Here is a 23,010-nt window from a genome sequence, read left to right as displayed (position 1 = left end):
TTCTCAGGAGGCAGAAAAGGTGGCCTGGTATTCCCATCTCTGGAAGAATTTTCCAAAATTTGTTGTGATCCATACGCTTAGAGGGTAAAGTGTCTGCCTGCAATGCGGGAGACCCGGGTTCAATCCCTGAGTCGGGAAGATCCCCTGGAGAAGGAAATGGCAACCCATTCCAGTACTCTTGCCTGGAAAATCCCATGGATGGAGGAGCCTGGGAGGCTGCAGTCCTTGGGGTCGCAAAGAGTCGGACATGATTGAGCAACTTCACTTTCCACTTTCCACACACAGTCAAAGGCTTTGGTGTAGTCAATGAAGCAGAAGTAGATGTTTTTCTGGAATTCTCTTGCTTTTTCTATGATCCAGTGCATGTTGGCAATTTGATCTCTGGTTCCTCTGCCTTTTCTAAATCCAGTGGGAACATCTGGAAGTTCTCAGTTCATGTAACTAGTAAAGCCTGGCTTGGAGAATTTTGAGCATTACTCTGCTAGTATGTGAGATGAGTACAGTTATGCATAGTTTGAACATTTTTTGGCATTGCCCTTCTGTGGGATTGGAATGAATACTGACTTTTTCCAGTCCTGTGGCCACTGCTGAGTTTTCCAAATTTGCTGGCATATTGAGTGCAGCACTTTCACAGCATCAACTTTTAGGATTTGCAATACCTCAACTGGAATTCCATCACCTTCACTAGCTTTGTTCACAGTGATGCTTCCTAAGGCCCACTTGACTTCACATTCCAGGATGTCTGACTCTAGGTGAGTGATCATACCATTGTGATTATCTGGGTTGTGAAGATTTTTTTTGTATAGTTCTTCTGTGTATTCTTGCCACCTCTTCTTAATATCTTCTGCTTTTGTTAGGTCCCTACCATTTCTGTCCTTTATTGTGCCCATCTTTGCATGAAATGTTCCCTTGGGATCTCTAATTATCTTGAAGAGATCTCTGGTCTTTCCTATTCTATTGTTTTCCTCTATTTCTTTGTGGAATGTATTTCTCTCTAAATAAATCCATTTATTACCTATTACTTTGTCTAAAAACAAAATCAGCTCATTCTGCTGGTCTGGTGTGGGTCAGGAAGGGGTTCTGTCCTGTGCAATCACTCCATTTCATGGTGCCACAATTTCAACATGGTGCCTCAGGGTTCAGTATGGCAGGGAAGAGCAGAATGGAAGGAATTGCCCACGCAAGGAAATGCTCTGGCCCAGAAGTGACACGGGTCAGTTCCACTCAGTCAACTGCAAGGAATGGGGAAATACAATGTGTCCTTGTACTTGGTAGAGAACAGGAGCAGACATGGCTGGACATTAGAGGTCTCTCTCGCATAATGCTGTACCCATGGATGATTTCTGTTGGATATTTCCAGGGGCTGTTACAACCAGGTAAAGCTGCAGGCAATATTTCTCCAATATCATATTAATGATGGTTTATTAATTCCTTTTATTCAGGTGGCTCAGATGGTAAAGAATCTGCCTGCAATGCAGGAGACCCGGGTTCCATCCCTGGGTCGGAAAGATCCCCTGGAGAAGGGAAGGACAACACACTCTAGCATTCTTGCCTGGAGAATTCCATGGACAGAGGAGCCTGGTGGTCAAAGTCCTTGGAGTCGCAAAGAGTCAGACAGGACTGAGCAACTAGCACTTTCACTTTCATTTTCTTTTACTCCACAGGAAGAGGATGTTCTGTGGGAGACATCTGCGTTTGGTCTTTGGGATGAATAGGAAATTGAAAGGGGTGAGAAAATGGTCATCCTAAAGATGGAACAACATGAGCATAGGCGCAGAGACATGAAAGAGCCTGCTGTTTTCCAGGAGCCATGAGAATTTGAGGAAGAGGAGTTTGAAAGGAAGGCTGGAACTAGGATGGAAATAGTAATTGCTAACTAAAATGACTGAAAATCTTAAGGGACTTCCCTAGTGGTGCAGAGGTTAAGAATCTGCCTGCAATTCATGGGATGTGGGTTCGATCCCTGTTCTGGGAAGGTCCCACACGTCACGGGGCAGCTAAGTCCATGGGCCACAACTACTGAGTGTACACCCTAGAGCCCAGGTTCTGCCAAAACAAAAACCCAACAACAAAAAAACTTAAAATTTTTAAATGCCAGGTTTTGTTCTAAACACTTCATGGTACTCTGCTGGTTCTCTTCTAATCCCCTTCTCTGCCTAGCCCCGGGTCTAAGAGGTTGGTCTCTATGAACAGCATCAGCAGCATCCCTTGTTCCCTGGCTTCTAGTTGGATTTATGCAGTGGGGAGCCCCAGCAGGAGAGACGGGGAGGGAAGACAGTGAGGTCAGCATATTTATTCCACTGGCTTCTTCCCTGCAGGATCACCCTGGCTGGATGCTTACTTCAGCTGCTTTCATATGATTCTCCTTTGTCAGATTCTGGCAACCATTCCTCCTCTTGCCCTGTTAGGTCTAGATGTGCAAGTCGTCCTACTATTGCTAGACCTGGGGTACTGTATCACCCTTTGTAGGGTTTCCTTACCCGCCTTTGAATTACCCCCTTGTCAATTCTTCAAATCTAAATTAGGGTTTCCTGATAGAATCTGACTCACACAGGTACCTACCTGGCCAGGTAGGTACTGGTGTTATTCCCATTTCATGGATGAAGAAACTGAAGTACAGAGAGCTTAAGTGACTTGCTCAAGGCCACACAGCTAGTGAAGGGCAGAGTGGAGACTCAAGCCGCAGAGTCTGGTCACACAGTTTCAGACCGTCAAAGGCCTTGAATGACAGGTTAAAGGCAGTTTTCCTGTCACCTATAGAGGGTGCCACACACTTACCCTTTTTTCCCCTTCTTTCACCAAGTCCATACTGAGTGGTACTGTTAACACACCTTCTGAGAAACAAACATGTTTCCTCATCTGCAAAATGGGAGAATTCTCCAGGTTCTAACAGCCTGGCACAATTGTGGTTGGGCTGAGAGAGAACTCGGCCATTCCCTTGAAAGAGACATTGCGGAGCTTGGGGTGGAGCATGCGACCAATGTCCAGCCAATCACAGCATCATATTCACCCCTGGTTGGAATGATTGGTTCATAGTGAGCCAACGAAAGCCAATGGGATTATTTTCCTGGAACATGTGTAGGAGAGGCATACTCTCTTTTCTACCAGGTTTCCATCTGGGAGAAGATAAAGCCTGGGTATGCAGGGCCCACCACATGGATCTTCAAGAAGAACCAAGAAATGGGGAAAAACTGAGTTCTGTGATGTCATTTCAGACCCAGGATTCAGTTGTGTCTGAAATCCATGCAACCCGTTGGATCTCTCCTGGAAACAATACAGTCCTTTTTGTTTCATATGATAGTTGAGTTCCAAATCTAAGAGTCCCAATTTTGTCACTGTGAGTCTTGTCACAGCAGAAGACAGCTTGGAGTTGGAATAGGAGTTGGGGACACTGCAGCATTCAGGTGAACTTCTGTTTATCCTGGAAGACCCAACTGAAATGTTACCATTTTTGTTTAGCCTCCCAGCTACTTCTCCTACTATTGCTAGAAGGCTTATGCATGTGTGTGTGCTTAGTCGCTCAGTCGCTCAGTTGTGTCCGACTCTTTGGAACCCCATGGACTGTAGCCTGCCAGACTCCTCTGTTCATGGGATTTTCCAGGCAAGAATACTGGAGTGGGTGACCATTTTTCCTACCCCAGGGATCTTCCCGACCCAGGAATTGAACTTGCATCTCCTGCACTGGCAGGTGGATTCTTTGCCACTGTGCCACCTGGGAAGCCCAGAAAGTTTGTACCTACCTCTATTATAGCATCTGTCACACTGTGGTAATTGTTTGGCGGCTGTTTCCACCGCGAGGCAGTAAACAATTTGTCTGAATCTTATTCATTTTGGAAATCTCAGGTTTTGTAAAAGGTCTGGCAGAAAGTTGATACTAACTGAATGTTGAACAAATAACAGAATGAACGAGACCAAGGCAGTAGCAATAGGAATGGGCAGAAGGAGATGGATAGGGGCCATCCCTGCAGTGCCAACAAAAGGTAACAGCAGCCTTAAATCTTTTTTTGGAATAGACACGCTTGAGATTAATATTAATAACAAAATGTTATTTCGTTGACTTGGACAAAATCCCTGGAGTAAAATTAATAATAGCTGTGATGTATTGTCTGCCTCATGTGCTAGATGTTTTGTGTACATTAATTTTAATCTTCACTCTAGCCTGGCAATGGAGGTATGATGGACATGGCGGTGACGCCAATAAATCCACTTTATTCTGGGGAATTGAAATCAGTCCCAGGGGAGGCTTCTTTAAGTCAGACATAGCAATTCCATCTTCCGCTACATGGCTAGTTCAGGGATGGGCAGGCCTGGGTCGATTAGGACCAGAAGTACAAAACTTACTGCCATGAGATAAGACATGGGAAAATATGCTCTCTTTCTTTTTAAAATATTCATTTATTTGGCTGTGCTGGGTCTTAGTTGTTGGACGTGGGATCTTTAGTTGTGGCATGTGGGATCTAGTTCCCTGACCAGGGATTGAATCCTGGTCTCCTGTACTGGGCGCACAGAATCAGCCCCTGGGCCACTAGGGAAGTGGTCTCTCTTGCTGGATGTGAACAGGGAATTTTGTGGCCCTGGCTGGCACTGGCTGCCATCTTGAGGACAAGGCTGATACACCTAGGATGGCAAAGCCAAGAAAACCCTAGATGAATGGATCCAGGGCACCCACTACTCCCAGCCTGAAGCTAACTTATTTCTGGTTGTCCAGGTTTGCGAGTTATCTGAGCCAAAGGCATATGTTCGTTTTTTGGCCATGTGGCATGTGGGATCTTGATTCCCTGACCAGGGATTGAACCCATATCCCCTGCATTGGAAGCACCGAGTCTTGACCACTGGACCCCCAGGGAAGTCCTGGCATACTTCTTATTGAGAGTGAGTTGACTTCCTGTGGTTTCATCTAATTACACAATGGGAAAATTAAGACTTTGATAGTCTCTTGCTCAATATACCTCAGCTAGTGATTAACAGCGATCTTCCATGGTGGCTCAGACAGTAAAGCGTCTGCCTACAATGCGGGTAGGCCCGGGTTGAATCCCTGGATTGGGAAGATCCTCTGGAGAAGGAAATGGCAGCCCACTCCAGTACTCTTGCCTGGAAAATCCCATGAAGGGAGGAGCCTGGCAGGCTACAGTCCATGGGGCCGAAAAGAGTTGACTGAGCGACTTCACTTTCACTTTCAGTGATAAGAGCTGGGTTTCCCACTCCAAATCTCTCATTCCAAAGTCTTGGCTCATTTCACTACACTGAGCCAAGACAGGTTAGGCCACTTGGCATCCATCCTGATTCATCTGTTTATCTTTTGAGATGGCTTCTCTTGTACATACAGTTTATACTGCCTTGGAGATTCTGTCCCCTCACTTTGCCTAGCCAATGACAACATGTCATTCAGGCCACAGGTAAATAAATGTCACTTCCTGACTGCCTCCCCATCCAAACCCCCAAGATTAGCTTAGATCCCTTGGCTATTAACCCACAAATGGTTTGTACTTTTCTTCAATGCTCTTATTGCAATTATAAGTGATGACTCATTTGGTAATACTTTCAAAATAATTCATCTCTCGATTCCATAAAGGCCCAAGTGTGTCTGTTTTATTAGCACTGAATCCTCAGAACAGTGGTTGTCACTTAGTGGGCAATAATAAATATTTAATGAAAAAATAAATGAGAGCCATTGCTTTCTGTGGCCATGAGTTGTATCAGCAGTCCTCCAAGGGTGATCCCTGGCCCTGGAGCATTAGTATCACCCGAGAACTTTTTAGAAATGTAATGAGCTTCTACTGATTAGAAGCTCTGGGAATGGGGAAGGGCAATCAGTGTTTTAACATGCCCTCCAGGTGATTCTGGTTCATGCTGGAATTTGAAGGCCCCTACACAGATTTGGTCCAGCCTGTGACTAGCAGCACCTCTGCTGCTGAGCATTGTTTCTTGCTTCTATTTCTTAAACTCAGTACTTTCACAAATAAAGTGGGTTGGAGGATAGGAAAAAGAACCGGAACCTACCACATCTTTGCCTTGTTAGATGCAGTTAGATGCAGTTGCTTTTCCTTAACTTTGATCACGCTGGCGGCTATTGACTTTATCCTCAGGCTTGTTTACATTTCCATTCCTCCCTTCCACATTCTATCTGGGGCCCCTGTGTGTTCGTTCGTTCATAACACTCACAAAACGCCTCGTTTCTTACAATTAATTTATTCACTTGCTTGCTACTTGCTGCTTATTTGCCTCCTTGAGGGCAGGGACTAGAGCGGTCTTTTACTGTATTAGCCCTGGCATCCACAGCTGAGCCTGGTCCACAGCGGCTAAAATGTCTGTGGGCTGAATGGCTGTAAATTCCACAAGGGCAGAGGCTGCGTGCCACCGCCTTCTAGCCGGGTGCTAGGCAAATAGATGATGCTCCTTGAAGATGGGTGGAATGAATGAGCTCAGGAAATGAAAAAGAAACCGCCCCTTTACCAAGATGGCAGGCCAGTTCCCTTTACCAACATGGCCGCTTGCCCGCGTGGACCAGCGGAGGGCGGCGGGCGTGGGGCGGGGCCGGGAGGGGGCGGGGCCAGACGGAGCCGTCAGGTGCGGCCCCGCCCCGCGCCCCCCAGCCCCCGCCCGCTCGATTCCGGATTGGTCCGGTTCCAGCGCCGCAGCCCGGCGGCCGCGCCGTGGGGCCGCGCCGAGCGCTCGCCACTTCCGGCGCGTTGGGGCTGTTGGTCGGGGGCGGCCGCGCGGCGCGAGCGGGCTGCTCCGGGGCGGGCGCGCGCAGGGATGCTCCGGGGGGCGGCGGCAGCGGCTGTGTGGGCTGAGGCGGCAAGGATAACGTGGGCTCCCGGGCCTTTGCCCTGAGTCGGCCGCTCGGACTGCGCCGCCCAGGCCCCTTCAGCCTCCGCCCCTTCAGCCTCCGGGCCGGGCCCGCCGCCGCTTCTGAACGCGGGGGCCGGGGAGCCCCTGCCTGGGCCCGGAGCCTCCCCTCGGGGGTCGGGCCCGGGCGGGGGGCCCCGAGCCGCTGCCCTCCTCGTCAGCCCTCCGAGCCCCATTTCCTGCTTTTTTCAGTTTCTTTGGGGAGGGGCGGGTGGGTTTGGATGAATTGTTCCGGGGGTCCCCGATGAGGCGGGCCGGGGGGCCGCGCTCTTTTTAGAGGGTCCCCGCGAGGCTCGGGGGTGGGGAAGCGGTTGTCTTTGCATGGGCGGGGGACTTCCCGAGCCTGCCGGGACCATGACCTGAACTGTGCGAGCCGGACGTGTCCGAAGCCCGAGAGCCAGCTCACCTGAGCCGCCCCCTCCCCCGGCCAGCATGGTAAGTGGGTTCCGAGCCCCTTCCGGGTGCCAGGTCTGAGCGGTGGGAGCGGGCCCGGGACTGCTGAGCTATCGCTTCTCCCTGGGGCGGGGAGAGGCGCGTGCCGAGTCCGGCAGTGACACATGCGTGCAGGGTTTGCAGCCGGGCTCTGAGCTCCCATCCCCCCCGCCCCCAAACCCTCCCTTCCACCCCGCTCCCGCCCCAGGGATGGTTCAGTACTGGGAGGGACCTGGACGCGGAGCAGACACAACCCTTGCATCTGTTGTTTGCCTCTTGAACGTTGTAGGTCATCACGACAGTAGCTAACAATTCTGTGCTAAGTGGTTGACGTGTGTTATTAGTACACCAGCCCTGTGTTCTGAAGGAGGGAGACTGAGGCACAGAGCAACTAAAATATCCAGCTCAGGGTCACTCTTAAGTGACAGTGTTAAGGTTTGAACCTAGTTTGATTTCAGAGCTCCTAATGGAACACACTTGACAGAGCTGGAGTGGATCTTGTTTTAGCCGGCTCAGTCGTGTCCGACTTTTTGCGACTTCATGGACTGCAGCCCGTCAAGTTCCTCTATCCATGAGATTCTCCAGGCAAGAATACTGAAGTGGGTTGCCATCTTGGTATAAGCTTATATACAGGGCAGCTGAGAGGGTTTGTGGTTTGCAAAGGTCACTTACCTAGATCGTAGCAAAGTCAGAACTCTGTTGACACTCACCCTGCCTGTCTTTCTACTACATGGTCTGACCTTTGCCCTGGAGTGCCTGGAGATCTCTTCATCTTTCCAGATTTGGTTCAGAAGCCACCTCTTCTGAGGATAACATTCCACATTTTCCAGGCCCAGAGACGCTCTCAGTACTCCCTGAGATTTGTGCACATCTGTTTTTAAGCATTTGTCTTGTTGGAGTGAGTATTTCAGAGCCGTAGTCGTCCATTGCAGTGGACTCAGTTCCCTCAAAGGTGAAGTTGTCAGAACTTTTATCTTTCCTGGCTCTTGGTACATAGTAGGCCCACTGAAGGTGGTGGATCGTCAGGTCTGTGTTTGGCACCTCCAGTTACAGGGTGCCCATTTTATCTGTCACTCTAGGGGTTTAGTAGAGAAAAGGAGGCCATGACTTCGGCTGTGGTAATAGATCTTCAGGCCAGTGTGGTTTTCTGAACATTGGAGTGTCCTGTGGGTGATGTGTTAGGTCTGGGGCAGAGAAAGGAGACCTAAGCTGTAGCCCTTCATGGGGCTTATAACCAGTCAGATAAAATGCACCATTAATGCCAGGCAGCCCTGTATAGTGTTGCCTATACCATGTGTAGGTGGGATGGATAGTGGCAGGTCAGTTAAGCTTTATGAATCCCAGTGTCCTCAGCTGTAGAATGTGGAGACAGGAATTCTCTAATGAACAAAGGTATGAGGTGTAACATTGAGTGAATGATGAAAGTAGTATTCAGTGGTCCTTCATTGATTCTTTCAGTGAATTAAAAAAAAAATGGTGGTAAAATATAGGTAACATGAAATTTCCCATTTTAACCATTTTTTTTTTCTTTTCTTTATCTTATATGCACGAGTTTAGTTGTTCCGTAGCATGTGGGGTCTTCCCGGACCAGGTATGGAACCAGTGTCTCCTGCAGTGGCAGGTGGCTTCTTTACCACTGAGCCACCAGGGAAGCCCCATTTTAATCATCCTTAAGGGTACAGCTCAGTCACATTAAGTACATTCACATTGTGTCCATCCCCAGACTTATTTTCATCTTGTAAAACTGAAACCATACCCATTAAACAAAAACTCCCATTCCCTTCTTCTCTGTCCCCTAGTGACCACTCTTACTTGTCTCTCTGTATTTAACTACTATATAAGCCCTCGTATAATATGATTCCATATGTATGGAATCATACAGTTTTTGTTTTTTTTTGTGACAGACTTATTTCACTTAGCATAATGTCTGCAAGTTTCATCTGTGTTGTAGCATCTGTCAGGATTTCCTTCCTTTTAAAGACTGAATAATATTCCATTGTGTGTGTTGCCCACATTTTGTTTATCCGTTCATCTATTGATGGACACTTGGGTATCTTCCACCTTTTGGCTGTTATCGTGAAAAATGCTGATATGAACACGGGTGTATGCATCTTTTAATGAATTTAAGTTGCCACTGTGTGTGAGGCTCTAGTGAATGTCAGATAAACAAGACAGACAGGTACCTTCTCTCAGGTAGCTGACAACATTGCTTTAGAACATTTGGGCAGAATTTTACAGTTTATCAACTTAGCTGGCCGAGCACCCTTATATTCAGGTTTCATTTTAATTGGCAGTCAGGAGAGCGTTATAAAAATAACCACCTTTGAGCAGTTAATTGTAAAGTAGTTGACTTCATGATCACCATTGACAATTTTTTTCTGAGATAAGTTTTGAGTCAAGTTTTTTGTAACCTTCCCCTCACTTATTTTAGCACACAGTGGGTGACCACAGCGGATGTAAGGCCAGTAGGACTGTCAGATCATGTCCTCTTTGCAGCACTGACACCAGGGGTGTCTCCTTAGGTGTCCCAGGTTCGGGGGTTTGGCTGGGGCAGGCCTTGCCCCCGACTGCAAGGAAGCTCTTGCTTGGTTTGTGTCTCCCTGGAGGGGAGGGATCACAGTTCTCTATTTGTTCCAGAAACTCTTTCCATTTCGTACTGACTTAACATTTTTGCTTTAAAGAGCCTTGAAAGAGTTGGCAAATATGTTGGGGCCTTTGTAATATCTTCTTTTTAAAATTTCAGTTCCCTAATAAGATGAAAATGGTGTAATATGATAGAACTACCATTGATTAAGTATCTACACTAAGCTAGCTGTGTTTCATTTATTTGTTTCCTCTCAGTCATTCAGTATCAGTTAGGCACACCAGCCCTGCTAGGTTGGTTACCATGTTGCCTGCCGTTACTACCAGAGGAGGAGGTGAAGACACCTGGTGTAGGATACCTGTTTAACAAGAGGGGGAGCTGGCCTTTGGGCTCAGGCTGCCCTTCTCCAGAGCTTCTGCTCCTTGAGGTACAGATGCTGCCTCACATGGAAGATGGTTGGGAATGTCATCCAGTTATGTTTTATTTGGTTCTGAGATAGTGATGTGGGCAAGGGACCATGGGAATTTCCTTTAAAGTCTCCCTCTAGGAAAACGAGTTTTGACCTACAAATTTAGGACTAGTGAAAGATTTGTAGGTTCAGCACGGAATACCTAGAACAGTGAGACTAACTACCTTTGATGAAATCATCATTTTTGGGTTGAATTCCCATGAGTTCTCAAGTGATGTAACATCTCAGAGGTTCCCACCACTTCTCTGAAAAGTTCTTACTTAATGTCACATTTGCTTATTATGGAAATTTTGTGCAAAATTGAACCCTTGCTTAAATTAGTGGGTTTTTTTTTTTTTTTTTTTAGTTGCCTGGAAGATTGCTTTGGTCACTAAGCCTTCTCATTTTTGAATGTCCTCGTCCGTGAACAGAACCTGTAGTGGAGGGGAAATCAAACCTTAAATTTGGCTCCTCACTTGGTGTGCCTTCCGTTAGTTCAGCAACTGTATTGCATTGTGCACTGCAGGACTGGAGGCGTGCAGAAGCTGTGGTGGTGGAGGGAGACCACAGGGCAAGGTTCAGCGGTACTCAGGTTCTCAGTGGTGGTCATGGCACAGAGGTTTTCTGGGAGACGGGTTAACTATCTAGAAATGACTTGAACAGCTTTTGAAAAAATGAGGAGATGGTATGGTTCAAATGATAAAATGACCTGCTAAACAGACCCCCAAAACACTATTAACGTGGTGTCAAGAAGTTATTCTGTACAACAGGCCAGAGCTTTGTAATGCCTCAGTTTATCCATCTGTTTATTGACTTCCTGCATCAAGCTTAAAATCCTAGGATCTGTGGATACATTATCATCATGGAAGAGTCTCTATGAAAGAAAGTGAAAGCCGCTCAGTCATGTCCAATTCTGTGACCCCATGAATTGCAGCCTGCCAGGCTTCTCTGGAGGTCCATGGAATTCTCCTGGCCAGAATCCTGGAGTGGGTAGCCATTCCCTTCTCCAGGGGATCTTCCCAACCCAGGGATTGAACCCAGGTCTCCTGCATTGCAGGTGGATTCTTTCCGGTCTGAGCCGCCAGGGAAGCCCAGGATACTAGAGTAGCCATTCCCTTCCCCAGTGATCTTCCTGACCCAGGAATCAAACCCAGGTCTCCTGCATTGCAGTCAGATACTCTACTATCTGAGCCTTTCAAACAATGCCAGGAGGCAGAGACTATTTTTATTTCCCATTTTATAGATGAGAACATTCAAGGCCCAGAATGGTTAGGCAGCTTCTCAAGGTCACACTACAACCAGGTGATAGAACTGGCATTCAGAGCCTGGCAGCCTGGTCCAAGAGTCAGTGTTCTCAACTGCTACACTTTTACCCCAGCAAGGGTTATATTGCCCCTGACCTCTGGGAGTCAGTTTGGTGAGGAAATGGGACATATATTCTGGTAATTACTAGAGGCTGTGTGATAAGGTAGTAGTAGAATAGGGCTTCCCTCGTGGCTCAGATGGTAGAGAATCTGCCAGTAATGCAGGAGACCCGGGTTCGATCCCTGGGTTGGTAAGATGCCCTGGAGAAGGGAGTGGCAACCCACTCCAATATTCTTGCCTACAGTCCATGGGGTTGCAAAGAGTTGGACATGACTGACTGACTAACATGTAGTAGAAGAATTCATTGGTACAGAGGTAGCACACCTGAGGGAGGTTAGCGGAGCAGAGGGGCCAGGGAAGAGTTCCCAGGAGAAATATTTGAATCGTGAAGGATTCAGAAGAGTTAGACAAGGGAAAAAAGGGCCTTCTAACTGAAAATTTGCAGACAGTTACAAAGATTAGATATAGATCAATAAAGATAATAGAAAATAAGGGTGGAAGTGAAGGAAGGAATTAACATTTGTTGAGGGCTCAGGACTTTGTAGAGCTTAGTAGTTGTGGTGCATGGGCTTAGTAGGGGCTCTGTGTGCACGTATGGACACAGTACACAAACATGCTATTTTTTCCCATCGTGAATACCTTTACTGCTACCTTCCTGGCCAGCTGCTGCTCCATTTCCTTGTTCCCCTGCAGCAGAACTCCAGGAAAGAGTGATCTTTAATTCCTCACCTTCCTTCCATTCTCTCTCAAGCTCACTTGTCAAGGTCACACCCCACAGTTGTTGAATATAGAGGTTAGTTCTCCTCTTACTCAATCTGCCAGTAGCATTGGACACGTTGAATACTCCCTTCTCTGTTAAGTCTTTCTTCACCTGGCCTCCAGGACACTAAAATGTGCTTTTGGTTCTCCCCCATCTTACTGGATATTTCTTCCTCATCCCGCTATCTTTGAACAGGTGGAGTGCTCTAAACCTCAGGCCCAGTGAGCTCCCAGGCTGGACCTGTCTCCTCAGCTGCCTTTCTCACATACACAGCTGCCTACTTGACATGCAAGCTTGTTTGTCAGGCATAGCAAATGTAACCTGTCTAAAACTCCACTCCCAATCTTTGCCTTAATTCCTTTCCACCCACAGGCCTTCTCTGTCTCAGTTGGGGGCAGCTCCATCCGTTTAATTGCTTGTGCCAAAAACTTGGAGTCATCCTTGACCTTTCTTTTCGCTTCTGTCCCACATCTGGTCCATATCAGGAAGGCTGATTGTTTTCTACCTTTGAAGTGTGGCCAGGATTTTCACTTCATGTTCCCTCTACTGCTGTCTCTAGTTTAGGCCTTCAGCATCTCTTGCCTGCATTACTGCCGTTGTCTCCTGTTTTCTTAGCTTCTGACCTTGCGCCTTTATAGACTGTTTTAACACGGTAGCCTCAGTGGTCCTTTGAAGAATCTAAGGCACCTGATATGTTCTGTTTCCTTGGTGCCTCAGCTCACTTAGAGTCAGTGCCACGGGGGCCCACGTGCACCTCCGTGGTCTGCTGTGCCCTCCATATTCTGGCCGTGATTATTCTCTGAACCCGTCTCCTGCTCTTCCCCGCTTGGCTCACTCGGTTCAACTACCCTGGCCTCCTTCCTGTCGCTGAGAAGCTCCAGATGTGTGCCTGCCCATCTCTTGTCTCTCCTTGGGCTGTACTTTCCCCTGGATATCTTCAGGAGCATGTGAACTTCCTCAGGCCTGCTCAAGAGTGATCTTCCCAGTGAGGCCAGTCCTTATTGAGAGCTGTGATCCCATCTCAGAACTCTCATTCCTTCACTTCTTTTTGTAGCATGTACACTTTTAAACATTTTACAAACTTAATGTTATTTATGAGGTCTATTTTTTGTTACCTCTTTCTGCCAAAATATTAACTTCCTATAGCTTTGCTCTGTTCACTGATGTATCCTAGGAGTATAGAACAATTCCTGCTGTAGTGGTGGTGGTGGTTTATTCGCTAAGTCGTGTCCGACTCTGCTACCCTATGGACTGTAGCCTGCCAGGCTTTTCTGTCCATGGAATTCTCCAGGCAAGAATGCCGAAGTGGGTTGCCATTTCCTTCTCCAGGGGCTCTTCCTGACCCAGGAATCGAACCTGGGTCTCCTGCATTGCAGGCAGATTCTTTACTGACTGAGCTATGAGGGAAATCCTAGACAGTTATGTTGTAGTTAGGAATGCTGTGGCAGTTTTCAGTTTTGTGTGTTCAGGGTTTTTAGAGGAGAGTGAATAGAACTTGCAGAGAGGGGGCATTTCAGAAGAGAAGGGTGTAACTGAACGTGTAGTGTTAAGATAGCATCTATAATAGACTAGTTTGGCAGTGGTGGAAGATTTTTGTGAAGAAGCAGTTAGAAAGCTTACAAAAGCAGTTAAAAGCTGGGTAAAGGAGTTTGGCTTTGTTTTTTTGGTTAATTTTTTCCTTGAAGGAACATTGATTCATCTGCTGTGTGTAGGTTAGATTGGTGTAGGAAACCAGATAGAACGCCTATGTGGATATGACAAAGGCTTGGATTTGGATTTGGAGTCAGGAGTGGAGAGGAAGACTTGACCAAGAGAGTCATCACTTATAACGGACGGACTCCAGATGCAAGGGACGAAGAAAAGGGAGGAGCTCAAAAAAAAAAAAAAAAGAAAAGGGAGGGGCTCAAGCTGTTTTTGGAAGCCTCTAAACTGGCGATTGGGAATGGTGGGAAATTTTTAATTAATTGGTGATTGGATTTGGTAGGGATGAAAGAGATGATAGGTGAACTGACAGGAAGATGACAGGAGATAGGCCATGTGCTGGTAAAATAAGGGATTTGGCTCTGTCTGTAGATACAGAGTCACTGCTGTGTTGAGATGAAGGTAATTGTCTTTGGACAGAACAAGGATTGTGACGATTGTAGGTGGTTGGGTTGTCAACATAAGTGTCCTGTGCAGTGACAAGGGAGATGTAACTGCGCAGGCTTGGGTGAAGAGGGATGGAATTCTTGAATGTGTAGCTGTTACTTACTGCTTCTTTTTCCTCCTCCCTTTTTCTCTCCACCAGTGGTTTGTTTTGCAACCCACTGCAGACTGATTTGTCTTGACTACTTTTCAAGACCACCAGTGACCACTGTATACAGTCATCCCTTGGTATCCATGGGGGTTGGTTCCTGGAGCCCCTGAATATACCTAAATCCACGGATTCTCAAGTGATGTAGTACAGTGAATACATAAATAGCCTCTTTTCAGTTCTTATGCCTTCTTTTGGCTGTTGGCAACCACTGGTCCCTTCCAACCTCCTGCCTGCCCTCCCCCACCCCCGCCCCAAAACACTTTTTCTTGGTTCCCTTGACTTCCATGATATAACTCTTGTTTCAGTCTCCCTTGATCTTCTTTCTTATGACTTCAGCTATGACCTGTGAACCAGTGAGAACTCAGTCACCCTCTCTTGCCTTGGTTATCCACTGGATTGTCCTGTAGACATCAAATTAAATGTGTCTTAACCAAACCCATTGTCTTCCACTTAGGTTAGTGCCTCCTCCCCTATACCCTAATTTTCTTAGTGATCTTGTTCACCGGACACTCCAGTGATAAAGCTGAGTCATCTTTAACTTCCTCTTTGCCTTCAGTCCCCCACTTATGGACCTGTTGATGCTGTAGCTAACTTACGTCTGACCTCAGCCTTACCCTCTGTTCCCTCTGCCTTGGTGAGGCTACTGTCATCTCTTGCTTTCATAGTTGGTGTCTTCATAGCTTCCAGATTCTTTCTGCACCAGTCCATCTTTCTGTGTTCCTGCCAGAGCTACCTCATGGACCTCAGATGTGGTCATGTCACTTGACCCCAAAGTGTTCTGAACGGAGGGTCCCCAGTGTTGTCAAAGACCAAGTTTTTATCATGACAGAGTAGTGGAAAGCACACGGGCCCTGGATTTTCAGTTTCTCTTACTTTTAATCCTGTCAGTAAGGATGAAGATGATATATTAAACGCTTATAGTGGTTTGTTCGGAATATCTTTTAAAGACTTCTCAAATTATGTCTTGTTCTATAGCCTCTGCAAGCCAGTTGTCATTCCCAGAACACCAAGTACACTTTCATATGTCTCTGCCTTTGTTCAGTGCTATTCCCTCTGCTTGAACATCCTTTTCTTCTTTTTGAGACCTTACCTAACATGAACATGACCCCCTTGAGGCTTTCCAGCCACTAGTTTAACATTTATCATCTTTGATTATAGCTTTTTTTTACTTCTATTATTTTAATTTATTTGTTTTTATTGTATAAGAATTACAAGACTCTATTCTTGTGAAAGTGAAGTGAAAGAAAGTGAAGTAGCTCAGTTGTGTCCGACTCTTTGCGACCCCATGGACTGTAGCCCACCAGGCTCCTCCGTCTGTGGGATTCTCCAGGCAAGAGTACTGGAGTGGGTTGCCATTTAAGTGTCAAATAATTCAGAAGTTTGAAGAGCAAAATGGGAACTTCCTTCATCCTTTCCCTGACTTTCTCTCTCTTCCTCCCCCCCCAAGCCTGGGGGTGGGGAGGATTGATTCCTTCTCTTTATGATCCCATAGCAGAATGAGTCTCACTCTTTACATTTTCAGTGCCCAGTAAGCATTCAGCAGATATTTAGATAATTGAAGAAGTCAGGTGTGATGGGCCTTCCCTGGCAGTCCAGTGATTAGGACTCTGCTCGGGTTCAACCCCTGGCTGGGGAGCTGAGATCCCACAAGCTGTGTGGTGGAGCCACTCCCCACCCAAAACAAAATAAAAAAAAGAGGTGTAAAAACAACAAATCCCAGAAGGTCAGTGTAGGCCCTTGAGGTTAGTAGTTGATAGTAGCAGCATTCAAAGAGTGTAGTAAGATTGAAATAGAGTATGAGTATAATTTTTCCAAAAACCATGTAGCCAGCAAGCTCAGGTAATTTTTCGGGCAGGTAGAGGTGAGGAGCAGGTGAGCAAGAGGAGTTGTCAGAACAAATGCTGTGCAGATGTAACACTTCCTGTGAGTCCCCCAAAACTGATTGCTCCTGGGAGAACTGCTGGGGGACAGGTGGGAGTGGGAGTGGGGTGGGGTGAGGTGAGGGCTGTGGATAGTGACTGAGGAAACCCACAAGGCAGAGAGAAATGAGGGAGGTGAGAGAGGCTGATGGGAAGGGAAGGAAGCTGGGGGCTGAAGGGAGAAAAAGGTCTGTGCGTGTTTTGTAATTACACTTCGTGCTAGCTTTGTTTAGGGCCCTTGTGTACTCAGATAGTACCTCATTTTGTCTCTTACAGGTGTCCTGCAAGGTAAGTATGATTGTTTGTTCCCATTTTACAGTTGAGGAAGATGAGGACCCTGAGGCTCAGGGAGGGTAATGTAAGTACTCAGCTTGTCCAAAGTTACATAGCAAGTTGATAGAGATGGGTTGTAGACCCAAAATTCTAAACGCACAGCCCATGTTCTTTCTGTAGCACTAGGTTTCTTCTTAAGCCTGTGCACATTTACACAGGCATTTTTACTTGAAATGTAGCCCAAGTGGGTATGTTGTCCCAGGAAAAACAGTACATATAATGATAATAACCTTAAAACTTGCGTAATTTACCTCTTATAATAGAAAGGGGAGTATGGGAAAAGTTTGCTGATAACAAATGAGAGAAAAGATATTTCTGCTTATGCTCTAATGTGATAGAATAGAGGAAACGTGACTCCTGAGGGCAACATGGTAACTGGAGCACGTTACAGAACAACGTACATGAAAGTTCTTTGACTTCTTTATGTGTTTCAGTTCAGTTAAGCCAATTAGGCTTAGCATATGCAGTAGTTCATTTAGATCAGAGCAGTCTGCTACTCTGTTATATGAAGGTTATAATGAAAAAGATCTTTGGTCTCAGCCTCCCTGGAAAGGTAAAGGTATTTTATGAGTTAAATCCAGTTGAGGTAGAGGGGAATCATTGGTTTTTCTTTCTCTCTGCCCTGTGAGGACATGCAGGCAAGAATACTGGTGTGGGTTGCCATGCTCTCTTCCAGGGGATCGTCCCGATCCAGGGACAAGCCTGTGTTTATGTCTCCTGCATTGGCAAGTGGCTTTTTTACCAGTAGCCCCACCACCTGGGAAGCCCTCATTGGTTTTTAAATTGGCTAATAATCAGACTTGGGATAGGTCTTTTTTTCTTTTTTTTAAGAGTAACAACTGGGTAATTTTTATAAAAATTACATATGCTCATTCAAAATAAAGCAGTATCAAAAGGTATAAAGAACATGGCAAAAAAAGACATCCTCTAAATCCTCCTACCCTGAACTATGATTAATTGTCCATATATCTTTGTTTCTATCTATTTGTCTATAAGATAAGGAGGATAGATGCCTAAAGTAAGTACTTTTATTAAAAAGTGATCATGCTGATTTTGGGGGTCCTGCTTGTTTTAAAATAAAAATTATTTTACTATCATTTGCATTTAAAAAAATACATTTTTTGCAATATGTATATATTCACAGGAAGTTGCAAAATGAGTACAAGGCTTTCCATTGTACCCTTCACCCAGATTCCCCCAGTGGTGATATTTTACATAGCTGTGTGCAATATTAAAACTAGGAAATTGACATTAGTACATGTCAATTATTGACTAGACTATAGACTTATTTCCCTTTTCACCATTTTTTAACCTGTATCTACATGTATGTGTGTGGTTCTGTGCAATTTATTCCATGTATTGATTCATGTAACTAATCACCCCAGTCAATGTACAGAGCTGTTCCATCACCACTGAAGGTCTGACTCATTCCTAATATCTTTTTCCCCCTAATACCCTTTGTAGCATTCCTCCTTGTCTCCTGGCAACCAGTATACTATCTGTTCTCCATCTCTGTAGTTTTGTCATTTTGAGAGTGTTGTGAATGTAATCTGCAGGCTGTAACCTTTTGGTATTAATTTTTTTTTTCACTGAGCAGAGTGCTCTTGAGGTCTCTCCATTTCATTTCTGTTTAATAGCAGAAAAAGAAACAAATGAAACTGAAAAATGATTTGTTAATTTCAAACATATCTTTGCCTCAATAATTATTAGCTCTTGGTAAATTTCAGTAGGTTAAGGAAAGAAGGTTACGGAAGTGGAAAACATTTCTATGTAATGGAAAACATTACCAAGATGGCATTATTTTTCATAAATATATTCCATGTTTCAGTTCTAGGCAGCATCAGTGAACTTCATAATAGGAAAAATAAGAAGACATGTAGTCTTTCCACTTTTCCCTCTTTACTCTTGTTACTTTACTTTGTCAGTGTCTTTAGAGCATTTATAGCCTGTTTTATAACCAGAACACCATCAGTGTTTAGTCTTAGTTTTGTATTTTAAAGAATCCAAATGTCCTCCAACTAGTTCTTTTAAGTTAAAGGAACTTAAAGACATGGTCTTTCCATGTCTGAAATTTTTTATTCATTTCCCTGTAAGCTAGATTTTATTGTCACTCATAAGAAATAGTGCCTTATTTGGTGATTTAAGGATGTCTCTCTGCCTTTATATATGAAGGACATCTTGGCTGGGTATAAAATTCTTGGAATGCACTCTTTCTCTTAGATCTTGCAGACATTGTTCCACCATCTGGGATTGAGTGTTTTCTTGAACCTTCTAATCTATTTAACATTGATGAGCTGATATATAATGTGTGTGTATACATGCGCGCGCACACACACACACACACATGTATTTTTTTTTTTTAAGTCTTTATTGAACTTGTTATGACATTGCTTCTGTTTTATGTTTTGTTTTTTTAGCCACAAGGCATGTGGCTTCTTAGCTCCCCAATCAGGGATCCAGCCTGTGCCTCCTGTACTGGACGCTAGGAGTCTTAACCCCTGGGCTGCCAGGAGAGTCCCAGGCACGTATGTTCCCTTTGAGGAGCACTGTGTCCACTGGCACATTTTTCTGTTGGGTTCACTGATCCATGTCTCCAGAGCTCTGTGGATAGACATACATATCTGAGGAGTGCTGAAAAATCCTACCATGGTGTATCTGTGTAGGAGACTTCTTAGGAAGGGAAAAGACTTGAAGACTTGAAAAGACCTCAGAAATATAAACCATCCCCCTTTACACCTTAGGAGTGAACAGATTGAAAGAGAACTTTAAGTAGACTGCTTTTATTGGCATACTCAGTAGACTCTTGATATGTGATACTTGTGTTTTTGGTTATTTGTCAGGAACTTTCAAAGCCTTTGATAAATCATTTGTTATTTTAGAGAAGTGTGACTTGCAGTGCCTTCAGATGTCTGGAACAAGTTTCTTGGCTGACATATAAGTGGGCCTGTCTGATCGCCTAGCTTAGTACAGTCTGGGGGTTCTTTACTTCTCAGGGTTATGACTTGAGAGTTATGAAAATCTTCATTACTTTATGAAAAGTAACCCCCCAAAGAAATTCAACTGGTAGAACTGATGGTGCAAATGAAACGATCTGAGGAAGTTAAAAGTTCTTAGTATAGAGGAGTTATGGACAAATTAGAGTATAGTGTTAAAATTTGGTGTCTTGGATCCACCACACTCTAGTTGTGGAAAGAAAGGAAAGCAATTCGTAATACTAGGTGAACGCTGGGCCATGGCAAACATTGCTGATTAGAGAAAGTTGAAAAGACAGTTAACTTGTGATGTTAGTCTGTTCTCCAGGATGTGTGTAATTTGTAATTCTTTACTGAAATGCAAAGTCAGGAGTGGGAGGAAGCACTGTTGGTGAATTTGGGGGCTCACTTGCAACAGAGTTCCAAAATAACTGCAGATCAGCTGGCCTGCAGCTATCGAATGTAAACATGGAAAATGGTGACTAGAAGGTGTGTGTGTGTGTGTGTGTGTGTGTGTGCGCGCGCGCTCAGTCGCTTTTTGCGACCCCTTAGACTGCAGCCTGCCAGTCTCCTCTCTTCATGGAATTTTCTAGGCAAGAATACTGGAGTGGTTTGCCATTTCCTTCTCCAAGGGATCTTCCAGACCCAGGGATTGAATCTGTGTCTCTTGTGTCTCCTGCATTATTGGCAGGCGGATTCTTTACCACTAGCCACCTGGGAAGCCCTGACTAGAAGTCATAGAAGTTTTTAACTTTTGGAAGAGGAGATGTGTACGGCAGCAAGTGATTATAGTGCTGGGGAAAAAGTACAGAAATAGGCGGTGATGATGATGTCTCTGAAGGTAGCTACTCTTGGAAAGGCTACTGAGGAAAGGAGCTTTATTATTGTCTAGGAAATTATTCCTCTGTACTCTGCACCCTGTTTTTAGATAAAGAAATTTAATTATTATTATTATTAGTATTTTTTTTGACCATGTCATGTGGCATGGGGCATCTTAGTTCCCCAACCAGAGACAGAGTCTGTGTCCCTTGCAGTGGAAGCACGAAGTCTTAACCATTGGACTGCCAGGAAGTCCCTAATTTTTATTTTTTATTGAAGTGTAGTTGATTTATAATGTTGTGTTAGCTTCAGGTGTACATCAAAGTAATTCAGCTGTATATATGTGTATTATATATGTTAATATAAATTATATATATATTTTCAGATTCTTTTCCAATGTAGGTTATTACAAGATACTGAATAGTTTCCTGTGCTATACAGGATGCCCTTGTTGTTTATTTTATAAATAGTAGTGTGTATCTGTTAATCCCAATTTTATCCTTCCCCCCTTTTCCTCTTTGATAACCATAAGTTTGGTTCTATGTCTGTGAGTCTGTATTATAAATAAATTTATTTGTATCATTTTTTTTATCTTCTTCATAAATGATATCATGGTATTTGTCTTTCTCTGTCTGGCTTATTTTATGTAGTATGATAATCTCTGGGTCCATCCATGTTGCTGCAAGTGGCATTATTTCATTCTCTTTTAATGGCTGAGTTGATGAGCATGGTGTGTCACTGGGCATCTGTGTTGCTTCCATGTCTCTGTTGTTTTAAGTGGTGCTGCTTTGAGCATTGGGATGCATATATCTTTTCTAATTAGAGGGTCTTTTTTTGGATATATGCCCCAGAGTAGGGTTGCTGGGTCATATGGTAGTTCTATTTTTAGTATTTTTAAGGAACCTCCATACTGTTCTCTATAGTGGATGCACCAATTTACATTTCCCACCAACAGTGTAGGAGGGTCTCCTTTCTCCACATCCTCTCCAGCATTTATTAAATTTAGACTTTTTGATGATGGCCCTTCTGACCAGAGTGAGGTGATAGTGCATTGTTGTTTCGATTTGCTTTTAGAGAAAAAACAAATTAAGTGATCTATCATGAATTTATGTATTCAATTTAAGCATCTCATTTTGAGATATTGTAGACTTGCAGAGGAGTTGCAAAAATAGTACAGGGAGTTCTGTATGCTCTTCTTTCATAGGAATTTATTACAGACAAAAACAAGAGTCGCAGGAGCCCAGTCTCCCAGGATTTGTCGCCAGTAGTTTAGCTCAGTCTCTGCACCTGCTTGCTTCTAGTACTGTTTGGCAGTTAAAGTTGGTACTGATGTGATCACAAAGTCTTCTCCACCATTTTTTGTTTGTTTGTTTTTGCTTATTTTTTCCTGATTATAAAAGGTATTTTGAACTCTGTAGACTATTTGATAAGTATAAAATAGGCAAGAAATTACCGCCATCTGATTCAGCCTCTAATAACATTTTTCTTTCCTTCCAGTGTGTTTTTCTATTTACTTTTAAAATATGGTTGAGATCACACCATAAATGTACTTTTTTCTTCTGCCTTTTCTACTTAATATAGTATAAATAGTTTTCCTAGTCATTAAATACTTTATAAATACTTAACAATGGCTCTATAATATCACGTTGCATGGATGCTTCGATAGTTAGATTGTTCCATTTTTCACCATTGTAAATAATATGTGATTAATGTTTTGCTAAAAGCTTTTTCTGTGTTTCAGAAAATTGCCTTAGAATAGATTCCCAGAAGGGCCCAAAGGGTATGAAGGTATTTTTCTTTTTTTTTAATAAATCTTTTATTTTAAAGGTATGTCATTAGCCTTTCTCCAGAAAGCTTATACCAATTTATTCTCCCACAAGCTATAGAAAAATACTCACCAGCATTGTGTAGCCTTTAGAAAAATTGTTGTAGAATTTTTTAAAAAATGGCTTTTCATTGTTCCTCAGTTTCTTTTTTTTCTTTGGTAGGGAAAGTTTTTACCAAGTTAGATTTTATTTTTGTTTATAGAAGACATCCCTTACACTTACTTTACTTACTATTTATCCTTGACTGTTATCTATTAGAAATGGTGCCTTAAGCATTTTTTCCTGTGGTCTTAAGTAGATTTTTATTATTATTTTTAATTGTGGTAAAGTACACATAACAGAAGGGCTTCCCCAGTGGCTCAGCAGTAAAGAATCTGCTTATAATGTGGGAGCCGCAAGAGACATGG

General features: G+C 44.3%; 1 protein-coding gene across 1 annotated transcript in view; it reads left to right on the top strand.

Moving 5' to 3' along the window:
* The first annotated feature begins 7,069 nt into the window (after positions 1–7,069).
* The window catches only part of XPO6 (exportin 6), a 105,536-nt gene continuing 89,595 nt past the window's right edge, over positions 7,070–23,010 (top strand). The window contains exon 1 of the mRNA XM_065924548.1: positions 7,070–7,284. Coding sequence (XP_065780620.1) covers positions 7,282–7,284 — 3 coding nt within the window. The 5' untranslated portion in view covers positions 7,070–7,281. The remainder of the gene's footprint in view (positions 7,285–23,010) is intronic.

The sequence above is a fragment of the Muntiacus reevesi genome, chromosome 2 (genome assembly GCF_963930625.1).
Source record: "Muntiacus reevesi chromosome 2, mMunRee1.1, whole genome shotgun sequence".
In the NCBI taxonomy this organism is placed as follows: Eukaryota; Metazoa; Chordata; class Mammalia; order Artiodactyla; family Cervidae; genus Muntiacus; species Muntiacus reevesi.
The sequence above is the reverse complement of the archived record's forward strand: the minus strand, read 5'-3'. Positions and strand labels throughout refer to the sequence as shown.